This window comes from Mesoplodon bidens (assembly GCF_964165515.1).
Source record: "Mesoplodon bidens genome assembly, chromosome: 3".
NCBI classification, from domain to species: domain Eukaryota; kingdom Metazoa; phylum Chordata; class Mammalia; order Artiodactyla; family Ziphiidae; genus Mesoplodon; species Mesoplodon bidens.
The window spans coordinates 24,745,424-24,765,580 of record NC_138178.1 but is presented as its reverse complement, the minus strand read 5'-3'; the positions used below and the strand labels follow the sequence as shown (position 1 = coordinate 24,765,580).

Genomic DNA, 20,157 nt, shown 5'->3' with positions numbered 1-20,157 from the left:
GATTCAGCCAGAAAAGGCAGGAAGCGGCAAATACTCTACCGGGAATTCTAGAGAATAATGTGGTTACTGACAGTAAGTTGGAAACGACATTTTTTTTGTAAGGTCCCAGGATGCTTTATATCTGGTTGTTTACGGACAAGAAAAAGTAGGAGGGAGCTGGCCAGACTTCTGAAGACAAAAGAACTTTGGGAAGTTGTTTATGCTCTGGTTCCCGAGGCCCACAGTAATCAGAGGCACCGGCCACAGATTACACAGGTCAATGTGGAAAGGGCCAGAGATGAACAGATCACTGCAATTAAAAAAAAAAATGTAATCCTGGATGTTACCTAGTCACCTACATCAAATCATCACATTCACATTTCTTCAGTTCGCCCTGGGCTCTGGATATTGGTGAAGGTACTTTGGGAAGTAACTGTCCACAGTGCCCAATACCCAAATGGCATCTTCCCAAAAGGCTGGTAGAATTCTGAGAGTACCAGTGAGACTATCAGCCCTGGCTGAAGCCCAGGCACAAAGAAAACACACAACAGCAAGGCAGTCGTGGTTTAACAGCACGATGGAAACTAGCATGTGAGAGAGTGTGACATGGTAAACAAGAAAGAAATAACAAAAATAATCATCATCACTAAAACAAGGGTAATGAATTTAATGATTATAGTTCCTACAACCACGATTTTAAGTAGCTTGAAGATTCTTGGATGACTTATTCTATTTATTTTTTCCAAATACAAAAAATGGAGGTTTAGCGAGAATAAGGGGCTCATGTTTCACAAATAAAGAGTTCACAATATTTAAACTAAATTATTTCCATCCTGGCTAAGCCATGGCAGAGACTGGACAACACACTTGAGGCAAATGTTCCTGCCAAAGTACTTTAATTTCCCCACCCCTTAGAGTGGCCAGGCTAGAAACACACTGGGTGGACAAAGGTGGGGCATGGAGGTGGAGACCTCTCCCCCAGGATCCAGCCTAGTCTCAGGACTCATTTTAGGACAAAAGTCTTCTCCACAGGGCTCCACAGATCTGTTTTACAGAAACTCCAAACTTCCAGATAAAAAGCCTTCCTAATAAAGAGCTCCTTAGATAGGGCTGAATATTTTGCCTAATACTTCATTAGGCAATTTAAGTCTTTTTATTAGGAACTGGGTCAGAAATAAACTAGGCTTGGTGAATAAGGGATTAAATTTAGGGTCACTAAAGCAACTGCCTTCTTCCTCAAGTTCTGATTTAAGTGTAGAGATCAATTTACAACTTGGGACTGGCATAGTAGGCCATTTGTCAGTAAGATTTGACTCATTTTTATTTTGGTCCATATGTAATGAAATAAAGCATAAAATTACTTTTAAATTCAGGGGTGGAAGTGAATTATTCTGGGAACCCTATCTGTATTACTGTAAAAAATTATATATATATAATTATGTAAAAATTATATATAGTCTAATACATAAACTATTATATAATAGTACAGACTACATATAACTATATATTTATAAATATAAAATAGTGTGTGTATTAGAATATAACACTGTACATTTAAAAAATGCTAGAGAGTATTAAAAAGGAATTCATTCCCTTGCTCCTTCCTGTGATTTCCTTTATCCTCTGACCATTTCAATCATTACAAGAAAGTAAATGTATAAAAGCTCAGAATTTTAAAAATTCTCCTTGTATTTACTGTTTATTTCTGAAGTAATTTGGTCTTCTGTTTGTTTATTGGCTTGAATAAGTGCATTGGTTTTTGTATGTTTATTTAGTTTAGTCTGTCACTTGTTTGTAGTCAGTTAAATCACAAATATTTCCTGGCCAGCTATGAGCAAATTGTTATGCTGAATGGTCTAAAGAACTATGAGACATCACCCCTAATTCTGAATGGCTAATAGCCCAGTCAGGAAGACATGGCACTCACACAAAGAATAGACTTAGAGATAAGTACACACCCATATTCTTTAGGAGGTAGGAAAAGGAATTACAAAAGAGGCCATGAAGAGGCAGCTGAAAAATTAAGAGGAAAACTTGAATAATATTACATCAAGCAATCCAAGAAAGAATGGGTTTCTCAGCCTTGACTGAAACAGAGGTGTCAAGGGAATTGACGGTTAGGACACTGCATTTGTTTTGAGGATCTGTTCTCTTGGAGAAAGCCATTTAGCAGATTGGTTGAAATATAAGCCAGACTCTTAGGGTTTAAGAATTGACGGAGTAGTGAAGAAAGAGGGACTGATACATTAAAGTACTTTCTCAAGAAATGTGTCAGGGAAGGAAAGGAAAGAAAAACTCATGGAGGTTAAAACGTTTAAAAAATTTTTCTTTTCAGGTTGGAGAAGATGGCTTAATTTTGTATGTCTTGGCAATGAGGTAGAAACCAAAGAAAGACAGAAAAGTTGAAGGTGCCAGAGTGGAAGCGTGACTGATATTACAGAACTGCCAGGGGTGAGAGCCAGGAGACCAAGAAAGGGAGGGACTTTCTCCAAGGTAGAAGAGCAGGAAGAGATGCAGGACGAAGCAGCTGAATCCTAAAGTGCAGAGACAGACAGAAGACGTAGTCTCTCCCAATTACCCTGGAGGTAAAGCCAACCTCCAAGAGTAAGAGAAGATCAAGACACCTTCAGCAACCAAGGAGTATGGGCATGTTTGGAATAGCCATTGTGTGGGAACCAAAAGAAAATAAAAGGAATTTCTAAATGCCAGAGTGAGTCCAACTGAACAGTTCAACAAACATTCATCGAGTACCTCCTATGTACTCAATGAAATAGGAATATGAATGAAATCATGCCATTTGCAGCAACATGGCCAGACCTAGAGACGATCATACTAAGAGAAGCCAGACAGAGAAAAGACAAATATCATATGACATCACTTACATGTGGAATCTAAAGAAAAAGAAAGACACAAATGAATTTATTTACAAAACAGAAACAGACCCACAGACATAGAAAACAAACTTATGGGTTACCAAAGGGGAAGGGGGTGGAGGGAACAAAATAGGAATCTGGGCTTAACATATTCACACTATTATATATAAAATAGAGAATCCACAAGGACCTACTGTATAACACAGGGAACTATACCCAATATTTTGTAATAACCTATAAGGGAAAAAGATCTAAAAAAGAAAGTATATATTGGGTTGGCCAAAAAGTTCATTTGGGTTTTTGTGCAACACCTTATGGAAAAACCTGAACGAACTTTTTGCCCAACCATATATACGTACGTGTGTGTGTGTGTGTGTGTGTATGTATATAAAATAGATATATATATCTGAATAACTGTAATGTACACCTGAAACTAACACAACATCACAAATCAACTATACTTTAATAAGAAAAGATTTTAGGAGTAGTAGCATTTGATTCATTGACACAGCACTTTGACAACAGGATATAAATGCAACAGGAAGAAGTGACGGGCTGTCACAGGCACCAAGCACACTGCCTGTAAATGTAACTTCTGTGAATGGCATCTGTGTGTGAGATGGAAGTGAAACTCTTCAGTGATGCATTGTTTCCCTCCTTGTTCCTAAAAGGATTTGAGGTGACTAACTTGAAGCATTAGTATTTTCCTACTATAGTGTTATAGAAAATATTTATCAGTTTCTTATTTTGTATTCTACTGATGGTGTAACAACTTGTTATATCACATCATTTATACACAGTTTGTACACACAGAGCAACACATTAGCAGAGCCTCTGGTGTTTACATTAAATTCCCAAATGAAAATACAGACAGACTAGAAAAGCACTGGGCATGTGAATTCACACCATTTAAAAACGAATGCTATAAATGTTTTCTGTTTCTATGTGGATCTGGCCCCATAGAGTGTATATTCAACTCATGCTTGAGCACCACTGGGAATTTTAAGAAAATTCCTCATGCTTCCATCTTCTTTGCTCTCAGAAAAGCAAAGTGAAGTAAGTTGCAAAGGAGAGGAGACATGCCCGCCACACCCCCAAACAGGAATAAGAAATGCCACTTGCCACTCATTTCCAGAAAGTATCTTGCGTTCATTAGCATTCGGCCTTGAGGTTTCAGCTCTAACTGGTGTAAGGAAGGAAAGAAACAAGGGTCAGAATGTGAGACAAGTGCTGAGTTGAATGATATCACAACTGGCGGGTTTGGTGATGGCAGGAGATCCCCAGCGCAGGGCCCACCCCTGTTCCCTTTCACTTAACTTACCCATATTATCATCAGACTACCACAGCATCCGTGAACATAGGCTTTCTTTTATTAAAACACCTCAGCAACTACCTAATTTGACTTGGAGACCAAAACTTCCTTAAGGAAGTGACTTCCTTGCCCTGTGCTACTGCTTATCTTAAGAGTTGTAATAGGGTAGATTCATATCTTGATGCTGACAAAAGAATCATGGAGGCTGGGGACTAGCTCACTTGGAGAACAAGTAGGTTCCCTTTGGAAGGAAAGAGAAATCCTGCTTTGAGGATGCCTGAATACACTTGCCTCTAGGTTAATTGGGTATTAAATGGGAGTGGCCTTTTTCTTTCACGCAGAGAGCCTGTTTCCTTTGGAAAGTGCTGGATAGTCTGCTAAGGGAAATTTTAATTAGATTGGTCGAGGAAGGGATTTAAAAAAACATATTTCAGGACTTCCCTGGTGGCGCTGCAGTTAAGAATCCACCTGCCAATGAAGCAGACACGAGTTTGAGCCCTGGTCCGGGAAGATCTCACATGCCGCGGAGCAACTAAGCCCGTGTGCCACAACTACTGAGCCTGCGTTCTGTAGCCCGTGACACACAACTACTGAGCCCGCGTGCTGCAACTACTGAAGCCCGCGTGCCTAGAGCCCGTGCTCCACAACAAGAGAAGCCACCTCAATGAGAAGCCCACGCACCGCAACAAAGAGTAGCCCCTGCTCACTGCAACTAGAGAAAGCCCGCGCACAGCAACGAAGACCCAACACAGCCAAAAATAAAATATAAATAAATTTAAAAATATATATACATATATATAGATTTCAGTATCCTTATGTAGAAGGCAAGATGCAGGAAACCATGTGATGTGACATAAGGGGGAAAATGGCAAATCTGACACGACCTGACCACTACTGATTATATACTAAACTGTAACACCGTACTATAAATATGCTAAAAAGAATACAAAGGTGAACTACAGGGCACTGCTGATCATTACATCCATGGGTAACTAGAATAACTGAAAAATAGTAAGAAGGGTCTGGTCAAACTCAGGATTGAATAGGAATCATGGCTAAATAATTCAAGGTCATGGTGACCTTGTGCCTGTCACCAGACCTTTAAAGATCGCGAAGAACTGACATAATAGTGATGCCGATGTGACAACATGACTACTATTAGAATTTTATGACGTGACAAGGCTGTACTGCTTGGTTGTCTACACATTCTCAGGCAGGCTTAAATAGATTAAGGAAAAGAGAAGTGCTTTTTGACAAGTATATACACCATTATTTTCTGGTTTATGGAATAATAAATAAGGAGGCAAAAATAAAGCTAGAAGAGCAAGGGAACAGGGGGTCAGTCCCAAAGGAAGTGGGAAAAATTGGTACCAGGTGACTGCAACCAATATTACCAATATTCAGTACCGATATTCAGGAATTAGTGGTGATGGGGGAAATTAAACCAGTTAGCTGCTGGAAGAACAACATTCACAGAAAGTCCATTATGTTTTTGAGAGTGAACAGGAGATAACCGCACGAACAGGGAAAATCTTGGGAAAGCAGAAGGAAAATCTTCATGTTTGGAAACTGGATGGTGTTTATGGAAGTCAGAGGCAACTCTGAGAAAATCATTTTTGTTTTTTTTTTAAACAGAGAAGCTAATTTTAAGAAAGCAGACTGCAATAGAAGCAAGAGAAGCTATAAGTCCAAAGCAACCTGTTGACCTTTAAACATTATAAATAAAAGTGAACTAACAAATAACCCTGAAAACAGCAAAGGTGGAAAATGTAAGAAGGTTGCTAGTAGTTAAATGAGGATCCAAGGGTGTAGGTCTCAAAAACCCCAATATGCAAAAAGTGTAAAAAGTCTGACAAGGATAAAATCAGAGAAAGTCGAGGCAAGAAATCAAATGCAACTTTAAGAGATACAAATAGAAAAGCAACTTGTTTGTCAGTGATGCTTAACAAAAGAATTTTTAAAATAGTTATCCTCTCATTAATTGAAAAGGAAATCAAATAGCCTGCTACTTAAAAAATTAGGGATTTGGTGACTCTTCCCTTTTTTTAAAAAAAATGGGGCAGAAAGTGGAAAATAAATGGGAATGGGGGAAAAAACTGAGGAAAACTTTCTCCAGTTTCTCTCTTCTTTCTCTGAGCCTAGCCAAATGCTCCCATGATTCAGTTGTACCTACAGCCTCACCCCCTCACCTACTGGGTTTGTATAAACCTTTAACACTAAGTCACACACCTGTGACATTATCCACTTATTTAAACTCTTCCTACTTGCATAACCAGCTACCCAAGAGGAATTCTGTTTCCAAGATCCTCTCCCCAGGCTGAATGTGGAAGTGCTCAACAGACACACTGAACTAAGTTACCTAAACACATCTAAGCATGGAGAACTTTAAGAAAAAAATCTTGATATATTTTTATCTCTAAAGATTACTTTAGCGATACAAGCAAAGATACATGTACTTTCCTAAAAAGTACCTTTTTTTTCAGGTCAAAAATACATAACTGACACAAAAATCTAGGTTTTAGGCTTGTATCATTCCCATTTTGAAACCTGTGACTTGAAGATCTCTTGGCTGGAGTTCTTAAGAATCTGTACAAAGCAGAAAGGTAAGAATCTCCTTTGCATAAATGATACAGACATGTGAAAACACTCTCTGGGTTTCACATCATGTAAAAGCAGTTTTTACTAGTATATTTTCTTCAATTTTTGTACCCCAGAAATTTTCATTAGAATATTTTATGCTTTCATATTTTACTTCTCCCTTTAACTTTCTAAACATTTGCTACCAAAATAGTTATAATCTAAGTTTTCAAAAACTTGGTGTGGTAACATGGATTGTGTATAATGTACTTTTTAGAGTAAAGTAAGCTAAGTGAACAAATTATGGCTAAAAAAAAAATTACAGGGATTGAGATATCAAACATTAAATGGATCTTTGCTCTCTCTTCTCACTTATCCACCCATCATCTTATCTAAAATATTTTATCAAGATATCACATAGGTACCTAGATATCTTGATATCTACGTGATACCTTGATAAATAGGCCACAGGTAGGTTCCCAAGTTATGGAAAATTTGTGATATTTCCAAGCTTACTTTAACAGTTATAAATAAATCAATAACAGTTCTTCATAGCCTAAGAGATCTTCTTCCCCTTACATAAGAATCAGAGATTTGAGTATACCGGTACGTTCTAAGACTGCAATGAATCATCATCATTATCAAGCCACCAATGAGTCAGTGGTAGGGAGTCAGTTTACTTAAGGCCAGTGTATCATACCTTCAGGATGACACTGAAATCTTGAACAAGTCTTCAACTACTATGGTTCTTAGCACTTAATGGAATATACACTTAAAATAAAGCTCACAGCTTGGCTATTTACCCATATTTCTGTCTTCCCATTGTTTTTCCTACATCTCTCGGCCAGGGAATAGAGCTCCACAGTGGTTTCGGATATTAGGTCCACATTTTTGCCCTTTACGATGATCTGCATTACTCTTCCCTTGTTGATATGGGCGTCAAAAGTGCTGTCCCAGGGAGGGTACATGGTTGGCTTTTTCTGGATGTACATCTGCCCATTCTCTAGGAACAGAAAGATATGTTCTCATTACTCCCCTAACCAGCCCTGGGAAATAATTCAATGCAACAGCAGCACCTATTCCCTCTGCTCTCCGGGATATATCAGTCTGTTGGGAGAACAAAAATAACAGGTAAAGGAATTAGAGGTTGATCTGAAAGATACCGTGGCATAATTTCAGGCTTACAATGGGTGCTCCTTTAAAAAGATATTTAAAACTTTCCCATTTGACATAAATACACTAAGAGGCAAAACCTTTAAAACATCATGAGCCATTATTTCCTTCCCTAATTTGCAAACGAGGATCTATTTTACATAACCATGCACCCTAAGCAAAAATTAACAAGTATTCCAGAGAGGTGGTGGTCATCATGCCCAGAGCCAGTGAAGCAGGCTGTAGACCTGCAGGCAGGTAGGGGTCCTGGAAATGGTTAGTAACCGGAGCCGAGGTCAGGATGATATAGTTTAAGGGAACTTCCCCAGAACCACCAGGCGACTGGACTTGCTCGTGGGATTAAGCACTGTTGTCATAGCTTTCATCCATATTGGATTTTCCATAGTATTTGTTCTTTAATCATTTCAGGAGCAGAAAACTGCAGCTGTAGTTCAGTGTTTGTTTCTTGTGATCATAAGCACACAAAGTGGCAACGTTAGCAATTTAGAGATGTTGATAAAGCAAAAGGAAAAAATCACTTAAAACAGGGAAACAAAGCAGTTCTGAATCCTGATTCTCTCCGGCGCACGATGCTAAAAGCACACCAGGCATTTAGCATTTGCTAAATTATTCTTCGGGAGGTATACAAGGATTTGAAGAAGCTGAGGTTTCAAATTTTAGGTAAACCTGGCTCTAAGAGGGATAAACTCTGACAGTGTTGAGTGTGGAATAGGAAGGGGAAGATTTTTATGTCTTGTCTAAAAGAAATTTAGGGCTTCCCTGGTAGCGCAGTGGTTGAGAGTCCGCCTGCCGATGCAGGGGACGCGGGTTCGTGCCCCGGTCCGGGAGGATCCCACATGCCGCGGAGCAGCTGGGCTTGTGAGCCATGGCCGCTGAGCCTGCGTGTCCGGAGCCTGTACTCCGCAATGGGAGGGGCCACAACAGTGAGAGGCCCGCGTAACGCAAAAAAAAAAAAAGAAATTTAACTCAGGATCAGACTATAAGGAAAAGCAACGGCAATATTAGTGATCAGAGTAACGTTTTACTTCCACAGGCTTGAAGCCACCCCTCATAATTCCTTTAATTCCTCCCAACCATAACCATTCTCCACACCCCGAAAAAGGACAGAAATTCCCACGGCAAGGCATTTTTTACACCTTCATTCAGTGATGTTTGCTATCACTTAAAAAGAGAACCAGAGCTCAAGCTCCTATCTATTTAAAGTGGGTTTTGCCATTTTCAAAGGCTCCCAGACCGACAGCACCGTGTCCTGTTTGCCCGTTCTACTGCTTTACGTAAAATGCAGCCTCACACCCCCAAGACTGAAATGTGCTTAAACTCTAGAGAAGTAATATTTGAACGATCGTGCTCAGAGTGATTTCTTTTCAGAACAAAACTAAGACAAAATCGACACCCCAAACTTCTAAACTCCACAGCTTAAACTTTTGGAAAAACAAAGTCTTTTTCGACACGTTCTCTGGATCCACACGGCTGATTATACTAAGTTCAAAGGCAAGGCCAAAAGAAGAAGAAATTTTAAAAAGGCTCTCAAGAGGCAAATGTCAGTGAGAGCTGTGGTTGTAAAGGGAACTGGATCCCGGGGACCCATTAAGTCGAAAGCAGCTTTGAAAAACTCAGACATTGCACACTTCAAAGATTTTGGTGACCTTTGAAAGGTCTTAGATTGGGACCAAGTGCCATTCTCACTTTTAACTAAACAGGAGAGAAATCTAGGCAGAAGGGAAATTGAGATCATCAGACAGTCTTCCCCGCTTTGATGTGCCCACAGGCTCTCGAAGGCTGAAGTCAGTCAACCACAGAGCAGAAGTCTTATAAGGGAGAGAAAAGCCAACACACCAGGATTTGAAACCCCAGGGTTCTGAGCTGGAAACATCTAGCTGGAGGTTCTCAACTGCAAAATCAGGTTCCTCTTGCACCTGTGAATGTCACCCCCTTAAAGGACTTTTTTTTTTTTTTTTTTTTTTTGCGGTACGTGAGCCTCTCACTGCTGTGGCCTCTCCCGTTGCGGAGCACAGGCTCCGGACGCGCAGGCTCAGCGGCCATGGCTCACGGGCCCAGCCGCTCTGCGGCATGTGGGATCTTCCCATACCGGGGCACGAACTCGTGTCCCCTGCATCGGCAGGCGGACTCTCAACCACTGCGCCACCAGGGAAGCCCTTAAAGGACTATTTTTTTCAGGACTTCTGTCTCTCTCCATCTGTCTCTCCAGCCCCAATCCTTCTCTCTCCCCACTACCCTGCTTTAATGTCTTCACTTCACATGACTTACCACGTGATATTTTTCTTTCTTGCCTATGCTCCTCTGCTAGGAAAGAAGCTCTAGAGGAAAGGCACGTATTCTGACCCAGTATATAGTAGGTGCTCCATAAATACTTTCTCTGTAAACGAACTATAATGGCTCCTACTGTTACTGGGACTCTGCATTGGTGGCAATCAGACTTCCCTACGAAGTCTCTGTGAAAACCAGAATGTGTGTAGGAAGGCAGTGAAGCTGGAAAAATCACGGGATGTAAACTTCCTCCTGCTTTTTTTTTTTTTTTTTTTTTAAGGAAGTCCACGAGAATCTTAAAATACAGAGGCAGGGATGAGGGAGGGTGGGAACAGTTGAAGTGATCATGGAGAGATTCCAGACAGAATAGATTATTTTAATGGAATGATTTAAACACACAGAGGAATCCGGGAAGACTGTCACACTCTCCCCCTCACCATGAACTTCTAATAAATATTTAAATTTGACAAAACGTGACTATTCTTTCACTCAACCAGGGTTTTAGTAAACACAAAAGTAAGTTTTCTGTAATTTGGACTCTAAGCGCTAATCATATATTCTTTGTACTATTCATCTGAGCTTGGCCAGAGAAGCAGTAAACCATCTATGGAGTTAATTCTAAGATTATGCAGACTTTATCTATAATCATTGACAACAACCAGACTTAAAACCACCCTGTTCTACTTCAGCTCATTAAAGTGGATTTTTTCCCCTGTTAACTCTTCACAATAATGTCCTCAACTCATTTCTCCTTTCCTTTGTTTATGTGGAAAATGGGACCATGAAATATTGTAGAACATGAGGCAGGAGACCAGATCTAGTTCAGAGGCTGTTACTAAGCCCATATGCCTTTGAGAAAGCGCTTGGCTTCCCTGGGCATCAGTTTCCTGAGCTGGAAAATTAGGTTGCGCCAGATGACCTTGAAGATCCCGGAAGACCTTACTTCCCAGTTCATAGCAGGGTCTTCCTCCTCCTCTCCCACCCCACCTACACCACCCACTCAAGCTTACCTGATTCAACATATTCTTTGACAAGCACAGCACAGTAAGGGTTAACAGCCTCTCCCTGGCACGGCTGGCAGGACCCACAGTCAAAGTTGGACAAACCAATTCGAAGAAATGGTGACATGGTCGCTCCCTGAAAAGCGACAAAAGACAAATGCTGTTTGGGGGCTGTAAAATATATTATTGTGGGTGTCCCATCCCCACTTAACCAGTGCTTTATCTCTGACACCCAGAGCCTCAAATGGCTCCACTATCCATTCAAACAAATGTTTTACTTCCCCTTCTGCACAGTACATTATTGGGCTCACCCCAAACCACAGGCTGACTAGCCAAAGAAAGTGGCGTTCTGGACTTCAGCGTTATTGAACTTTGTCAGTTAGACCTACGTTCCACTCTTAATCGAATGGAGTTTTATTTAATAGTTGCAGAGAGAAGCAGAGGCTTTCCAACATTTTACTTCTTCTATTAATATTATTCAAGAAGGTACCCAGGAAACAACACACAGTAATAAGAAAATGAGTTTACAAACAGTGAGTCTATTTTGGTCACACCAGTTGAACATGACACCGCGAAATTCTTACATGGGCTATTTACGTGTGTGATGGAATTGGCTCTGGATATTTATTCAGCAGCTGATCTCTGTTTACTTTAGACACACATACACACATACATATAGATATATATAAATTAAGCTTTTGAATATTACAAACCACTTAAAAACCCTAAATCACTGACCACCGTAAAATACCACTTCATTGTGGAAGGATAAACAAAGTACTTCATAAAAGCCAAAGAACTAATAATTACACTTTCCTGGAGATATCGGTGAAAGTCATCGTAGTGTTGGCTACAAATTCCAGAATTCCAGTCTGATTCTTCATCTGTTGTTCCTTCCTTGTCTTTGTTTTGTCCATTTACTTCAACCCTTTTTTAAACCTACTCTTCCATGAGGTTCCATCAATCTGAAACTATTATCTGGTATTTAGTGATAAAGTTATGTCTTTGCTTCCTCTTTCTCTTGAATCGATTTTGCCTCACGAATTTTCCCAAACATTCTTAAGCAAGCCAAAGATATCAAGAAGAAAGCATTAGCCATCTTTTCTACCTTTTTGTGAAGGAAGAAAACTACTCAGAGTAACAGGATCCCAGATGTGAGAATCAATGACACAACTGGAAATCTTGGGCCCGTAACCCTGAATCCAACAGAGCCATAAAAGATTGCCAGTCCTCTGGAATGCCGGCAGCCTGGGTGTTTTTTGAACAAACAGAGAGACAAATTAGAGGCTCTTGATCACTGCTGTTAATTTCATGGAGGTTATGAGAGTCCCAATTTCCTGCAGTTCAGCAGGTTTAACTAAAGGAGATGGTTATGGAATCACCATGATTTGTCAGGAGTTCTTAGCCTTGGAAACACATTCTGTATATGTCACTGCTGAATTAGCAGCTAGATGCCTTCCAGATTTGTCTTTAGGGGGCCCCCTTCACCCTCTGAGCTTAGTTAGAACTCTTGGGCAGAAGCCTGGCTAAGAACTGAGAATTCTCCAGAGAAAACTTCTTTGACACCCCCATTCCTGGACCATGTAGATCTTTCAGACAAATCTATATTCCTCCACTGATTAGGAACAATCACCAAGAACTAGCATCGTTTATGCGAGTATTTACCACGTGTGGACTTTTTGAAGACTTCCTTAACACAAGTGAAGGTAAGTCATTAATTCTGACTTGAGCCTCGAGGGATCACTGACTCATAAAGTCCGAGTTACAACCACTCTGACCTTTACTGATGGATGTGTCGTCACTCTGCTATTTCCAGGCTGGGTTCAGAATTAGGCAACAGCAGCTCAACATGCACCTGGGAAAATCTGTCTGGGGAACAGACTGAAAGGTCTAGTGTCCCCAGGGGTTCTATCACAGTAAGGAGTTACTGCAAGACCCCCTCCCCCAACAGGGCTGGCTTAGACATCAACTGACTTCCTATCCACAGCCATCCTGATTCCCTCGCCAGTTCACCAGACTCGCCTGCACTATCCCCTCACCCAACAGCATTTTGATGATTTGCCCAATGCATGCATCTGTCTGGTAGCCAAGCCACTGTCTTTCTAAAGGTCTAGCCACGGTGACGGGATCTGACATTTTGACATTTAGAAAGCAGAAATGGCATCTGTGTGCTTAACCTCACACGTTGTTCAATAAAGTCTCAAGCTCAGGGGGCGCCTTTTAAAGGCAAAAGGTAGCATTTTATTGCTGAGCTGCCCAGAATGTTTTCCTCTTCTGTAACAGTAATAGGCGATCATCATGAAATGAAGAAAATACACAAAATTGGTGAAACACTGCTCATAGTTCCAACAGAAGCAAATCGCGGTTACTATTTTGATGGATTTTCTCTAGTCTATTTTAATTAATGGGTTTTATGGTTTTGTTTTATACCCTGTGCTCATACTGTGTATATGAGATTGTATCTTTTAATTTAACATTTTACCAAAAAAATTGTCCAAGCTACTATGTCATCTCTGTAAGCATCCTTTTAATTCTTACATGAGAGCCCACTGAGGGACAGCTCCATTATCTGCTTTACTGAAGTCTTATAGTTCCACATTTAGATTGTGTCCAGTTTTTCCATAATAGAAATAATACTGTGATAAGTTCCTTTTACATTTTTTTTTAATTTAGGAAGACTGCATCAAACTAGATCACCAGAGAATTCCAATATTACTAGATCAAACAATATCGCTATTTGTAAGGTCATACACACTTAAATAACAAAATGCAAAGGCAAAGACTTAAGGAAAATATCTACAGTAAATGCAACAGAAAGTAAGTTAGCATCATTCTTATATAATAAGCATACACAAACGTGTAGGGAAAAAAACCCCAAAACCACTACCCATGACCCAACTAAATAAGTGGCAATGACACAAACTATACAAAATACAAAAAACATACTTGTAACTAGTTTGTAGGAAAATGTTCAGCCTCGTGAGCAATTTAAGGTGTACAAAACAAAGCAGGATACTATATAATTGCATTTATACGACATTCTTGAAAAGACAAAACTATATGGAGAAAAGAATCTGTGGCTGGGCTTCCCTGGTGGCGCAGTCGTTGAGAGTCCGCCTGCCGATGCAGGGGACACGGGTTCGTGCCCCAGTCCGGGAAGATCCCACATGCCGCGGAGCGGCTGGGCCCGTGAGCCATGGCCGCTGGGCCTGCGCGTCCGGAGCCTGTGCTCCACAACGGGAGAGGCCATGACAGTGAGAGGCCCATGTACCGCAAAAAAAAAGAATCAGTGGTTACCAGTGGTTTGGGTAGGGGACAGGGTATGATTATAAAAGGGTGACAGGAGCAGGTTTTAGGGGAAGATCTAACTGTTCTATAGCATGATTGTGGTGGTAGTCACAGAAATCTACACTTAAATTCACAGAATGATACACCCCAAGCAAAGGTCAATTTTGCCATATGATAATTTAAAAATCAAAATAAAGAAATATGCCACTGGCATTTCAAGACATAGATTATAAATTCAGAGATTATATAAAGAATATACATTAGGAAACGGAGAATTCATAAAATAAAATATTAAACTAAAATCTGAAGTAATCCAGCATAGTTTCAGTTTACTAAAGGGAAATGGTTAGAGCCTTAAGAAAACATGTTTTACTCTGTAGTTAAGGTCTCCTGAAATTTTGCATTTTGGTGCAAATAGCTGAGAAAAAAATAACATTGGAACTTGATAATGCATTTTCTTTGAGGATCCATTAATATTCAATTCAATTTAAAGTATAATAAAATATTTAAAATAAAACACAATATTATTTTACCTGTGCAATTAGCAAATATTTTAGAATTGCTCTTACCTAACAATGGCAAGGACAACAGGAATCATACACTTCCATACAATGCTGTTGTGAGCGTAAATTTGTTGAGCACTCATATGTGTATGTATCCATTTATGTATGTGTATATATGCAAATCTCAAGAGCAAGAAGATGCCTAACAGGCACATGAGGATGAAATTAACATTACAGATTTTTGTGGGCTGGTTTTTTGTGCGCAGAGCTGATGGTAAAGGAGAAGGGGTGCTAAAATAGAAAGGAAAATTACTTGTGTACAGAAATACATGCACTGGAATCGCATCTGTCAGGACTGTCTTCCCCCAGTCTCTCTGTGGAGTGTGAATTTCATAATCTCCTATTGCCAATCACAGTAGCCTCACCCTCTACAACAAACAATGTGTGCAGTAAGACTGACTGGCCAGCTCAGGCTGTTCTGGCAACACACAGGTCCCTCTACGGACCGCTCATCTGAGGAATAAAAGCACACATCCAGTCTCTCCTGGACAGCTCCCGGGGACCCCCAACCTGCCAGGTGCGAAAGGAACTCACTGTCTTGCCTTTGGAATCCTCCTCTTCTTCTGTTTTACCAGCTCAGTGACTGGTACCATGACTCCCAGCCTAGCACCCTGCTTAGACATCACCCTTTCTCTCATCCACCACAACCAACCTGTCCTTCTCCTTCCCCATCTCCTCTCCTCCTTGCCTGGGGTCTTGGCTGGATTCTGCATCAACCCTCGTTGGACCCATCATAGCAGCTTACCTGTCTCTCTCCCCAGCCCTGTAACCTCTCACTCCCAGTCCCAAAGGATCTTCCCTAGGACCATGCAGAGCCACTGCCATTTCTCCAACTTGTCATGCTGCTTCGGAGCTCTAGGCTCTTAGCAATGCTGCTTCCTCTCCCTGGACCGCCTTCCTATCTCACTCCACCCTCCATCTGTCCCACCCCCGCTTCCTCATCTTTCAAGCTCCTGCTCAGTCTGTACCTCCTCTGTGAAGCTCTTCTTCCCTCACCTCCATCAGCCTCCCTCGACACGTCTTGGTGGAATTTACTCAGCGCTCCCCCAGCCCCCCATGGCTCCCCGGGTACCCTGCGAGACAGCACCTGTCATATTTGTTCACCTCACCGTTGCCATTTCAAAAGTCTGAGTAGGGTAGATCCTGTACCTCCCATTCTCTGTCTTTGTCTTCAGCTCTTAGCCCCCAAATTTGGGGGACACAGTAGGGCCCCACCAGGATTTCTCCTACATAATCCTTGAAGAGGGTGGGATCTACTCATATCCCCAGAAGACGAGTGGGACTCAACCTACAGAAGTCCCTCTGGTTTCATCTGCAGTATATCTAGCAAAAACCCTCCAGAATGAGTGCATGCAGGTGCCTTCCTTACTGGACTCTAGCTGTGATGAGGGGTCTCCTCTATTACCACGCTCCTCTGGGGAATGTGGGGCTGAGGAGGAGACCAAATGCTCACACAGCCGTATTTCCCTACAACGCTTTATTCGATGGATTAGTTCCTGTTGGTCTTCCCAAAAAAGACTTCGGGCTTTGAGAGCAGAGGTCATATCTTAATCATCTATGTACCTCCAGGGTTAATCCCTGTCTGATATCGAGCTGATGCTCAATGCCTTTTTGCTAAGAAACTTAATTTTCAAAAGCAACATTTTACATCATCTTTTAATCTTCATGCATTTCTTTTACCTGAAAGGGTATTCTATGGTCCGATTAGGTGGCAGACAGTTACAGAGGAAATCAATACAAAGGAAACATCCCAGGCATTGTTACAGGCAGAGAATCGATGCCATTATGAGCTCAACTGCAGGAATTATTTAACCTCTCTGCTTTCTCATTTGGAAAATGGTGATAATACCATTACTCGTCTCAAAGGGCTCTGAGGATGAAAAGGGAAAACACATGGAGGTGCTTAGAACAGGGCTGGCACATAGTAAACTCTCAAAGTAATGTTAGTTATTATTATTATTATTGCAACTGATATACTTTCTAGCGTACTTTATGGTCATTATTAGTATATACCAAAAAAAGGGTAGGAAGAGAATGGAAACAGTCTTTTAGGAGCATATCTGGGCTGAATTACGTGACCTGCCTCTGTGCTCTGCCACTGAGCTCCCGTAAAACCCTCCACATATCTCTCCTATAGCACTTATTTTCCCCTAATGGAGTCATCACGATGCTGGCACTCATCACGATGAACTATCAGTGTGTCCATCCAATCTTCTGCACTTTTGCCATCCCAACTGCGAAACACCATCCTAATGTGTACTTTAAATTTGTGGAGGACCTTTACTCTTACAGCTCAATGTTTTCACCTTTAAGTGTGAACTCATTTCTCTTCAGCAGGTAGTGACAATGCAGGGAGATGGTCAAGTATCGCTGCTCGGTGGCATGCTTGAGGTCATATGCCATTAAGTACTGAATGGAGAATTCTGGTCTCTTGCCTCCCTGATGCTGACTGACCTACTTATCTAGACTGACTCACCTGCCACAATTCAAAGCCACCAAATACTTTCACAGTGACCTGAAGGATTGCCACCACCTAACAAAAGCGGATGGGGGAAAATTCCATAGAAACAGAAAGCAAGAGAAGTTCTCTATACTCTCATCAGCTAAAACATATCACAACTTCTCTTCCTCTGCAGCAAGTGAACTAAGAATGAGTATACTTCTTTATTTTAAAAAAATTTGGATGTCATTTTTATTGTTACAATTTAGCTGGAGGTGTCTTAGGGACACAGGGAAGGTCTCAAAGAAATATCAAATCTTTACCATATAGAAAACACAAAGGAATCAACAGTAAGCTTGGGGATGAGGGGAAAAAACATTCAATGGGTTCCAAACACATCAGCTCAGCCAAAGTTTGGTAAATTAAACATCAGGCAAATTTTGGCAAATTAAGCTTATAGCTTTCACATTTAAGAGATAGAAAGGTTTCTTAGGTAAAAGTGGCAGCTGAATAAAATGACTTACTGCTGTAGAAAAAAAGCTATAATAAAAAACTTAATTTGCCTTGCAATGTGCATGGAAGAAAGACTGTAACTAGTTGGGAAGTGTTTTATCCCCTTGCTAAGATGTCTACAAAGTAGTACAATAAAAAGAGTCAGACTAAATATTAGCCTCTCACCCCTAAATATGGTCTCAAAAGTGAATTAAAATAATAAGTATGAAATGAAGATAATATTGTAAAATAACCCTGACCATATATGCTACATGACAAAAGGAAAGAGGCCTAACCTTCAACTAGTAAGGAAGGGCGATTTGTGACAGAGCTAGTAATGCCCTCCTACCCGCGAACGTTAACAAGACTCCCCCCAACCCCAGTTATGGACTGAATTGTGTCCCCAGCAATTCATATGTTCAGGCCGTAAGCCCCCATGGGACTGTATTTGGAGGTGGAGCCTTTAGGGAGATAATTACGGTTAAATGAGGTCGTAAGGGTGGGGCCCTGATCCATTAGGACAGTGTCCTTATAAGAAGAGGAACAGACACCAGAGCGCTCTTTCTTTCTTTGCCACATGAAGACACAGTGGGAAGATGCCATCGACACACCTGGAAGAGGGCTTTCATCAGAAACCAGCCTTGAAGGCACCTTGATCTCAGCCTTCCAGCCTCCAGAACAGGGAGAAAACAAACTTCTGTCATTGAAACCCCTCAGTCTGTGGTATTCTGTTCTGGCAGCCTGAGCAGACTAATAGAACATATCCCTTCTCCCACCAAAAAAAAAAAAAAGTGTAGAAATAAAACAAATATTGAAATATAGGAAAGAAAGAACCTGGGATGGCATTATTAATATTCTGACACTAATTTTAATGTGTGACATGAATAGACAGTCCCAAGAAAACACAGCTCTGATCACATTATACAAATACTCAACTGTCCACATCCTTGCTGAATTAAATCATGATTCAATCTGTTATTTAAAAGCCCCCATGTGTTGGCATCAATGTACCGACCGCACACAACTCAGCCTGTTTTCTGAATATACCCCGACAATCCATCTCGACAGCTCTGTTTACACCTTCCTTCTGCTTGGATGCTCTACCAGCTCCACGTGTACACAGCTGCCACCCCTCAATCTTTCTCATCTTTCAAGGACTTCACTTCTGTACTACTTCATCCAGAAATCCTTTCCTGCCCCCCGTGAGAAGAGGAGCGATTTATCTGACGGATGAGTTTTAGAAGAATAACCTATGCGTGCCCAGTCCAGCCCCCTCCTCTCTTTTGGGGGGATCTACCGACTTTCAGAGACCATGTTTCTCCACTCCCCTCTGCCATGCCATAAGCGGGGCAGGGCTAATCTGCCAGTCCCGGGAGGCCAGCCTTTGTGCAGTACTGCCCAAGACACTGTGAACAACGACCAACGGATTTGCTTGGACACTTTGGCCATATCCACCAATGCGGGCTTTATCACTAGTCAAGTTGATTTTTTTCTTCTCCGTCTCCCTGACTCCTGATGTATCTGTCCATTTGTTCCAAGCATATGCATAGCCTAGACGGTTATTTATTAGGTCTCCTACAGCTCACAAAACTTTGCAAAAAGCTTTCCGTAGCCTGTGTTATTCAACCTTCTCACCAAGCCCGTGAGATAGGTATAATTAGCTCCATTCTACAGATAAGAAAGCTGAGGCCTAAGTGGGTAAGCAGCTTGCTGAAGGTCACACAGCTAGTAAGCAACAGAACCTGGATTCCAGCCTTGGTTGCTAAGTACCTCCACTCAAACTAGTCAATGATTCCTTGTTAGAAAAAGGCTTTTAAGGTGAGGCCAGGGAGGAAGCGAAAGCATGGAGAGTTCCTCGTAGATTGTTTCCATCTGTTCACCCAGCTCCTAATTAGCAAAGGACCCACGACAGCTGTCAGACAGGCTTTCCCGGCAGCCTCTGTACTGCCTACTTGCTCAGTTACCTTGGGTACCAATTTGATGTTTCTTTTTGTCAGCACCTGTGGTTTAATGATCTTTCTACTCCATGGCTATAATTTGAAGAGTTAAAGAGTGGGTAATATAAACGGAGTTGAAGTTTCTTGGAGGAGCTTAAGCTCTCTTTCAGAAGTGAGGTCAAAGCTGCTGACCTGGGTAATTTTCCCAGAGGGTCATAAGTGTGTACTGTCTACCTCTGTGCCTTCTCCGTTCA

General features: G+C 41.2%; 1 protein-coding gene across 3 annotated transcripts in view; it reads right to left on the bottom strand.

Moving 5' to 3' along the window:
• Positions 1–11,310, bottom strand: part of PRKCQ (protein kinase C theta) — a gene marked incomplete at its 5' end in the record, with an annotated part of 105,751 nt that extends 94,441 nt beyond the window's left edge. For 2 of the 3 annotated variants that reach the window (XM_081226776.1, XM_081226777.1), the window contains 3 exons: positions 3,975–4,035; positions 7,545–7,744; positions 11,193–11,310. In XM_081226776.1, coding sequence (XP_081082902.1) covers positions 3,975–4,035; positions 7,545–7,744; positions 11,193–11,310 — 379 coding nt within the window. Of the gene's footprint in view, positions 1–3,970; positions 4,036–7,544; positions 7,745–11,192 lie in introns of all 3 variants that reach the window. The other variant, XM_081226775.1, reaches the window with a different exon arrangement.
• Positions 11,311–20,157: the final 8,847 nt, after the last annotated feature.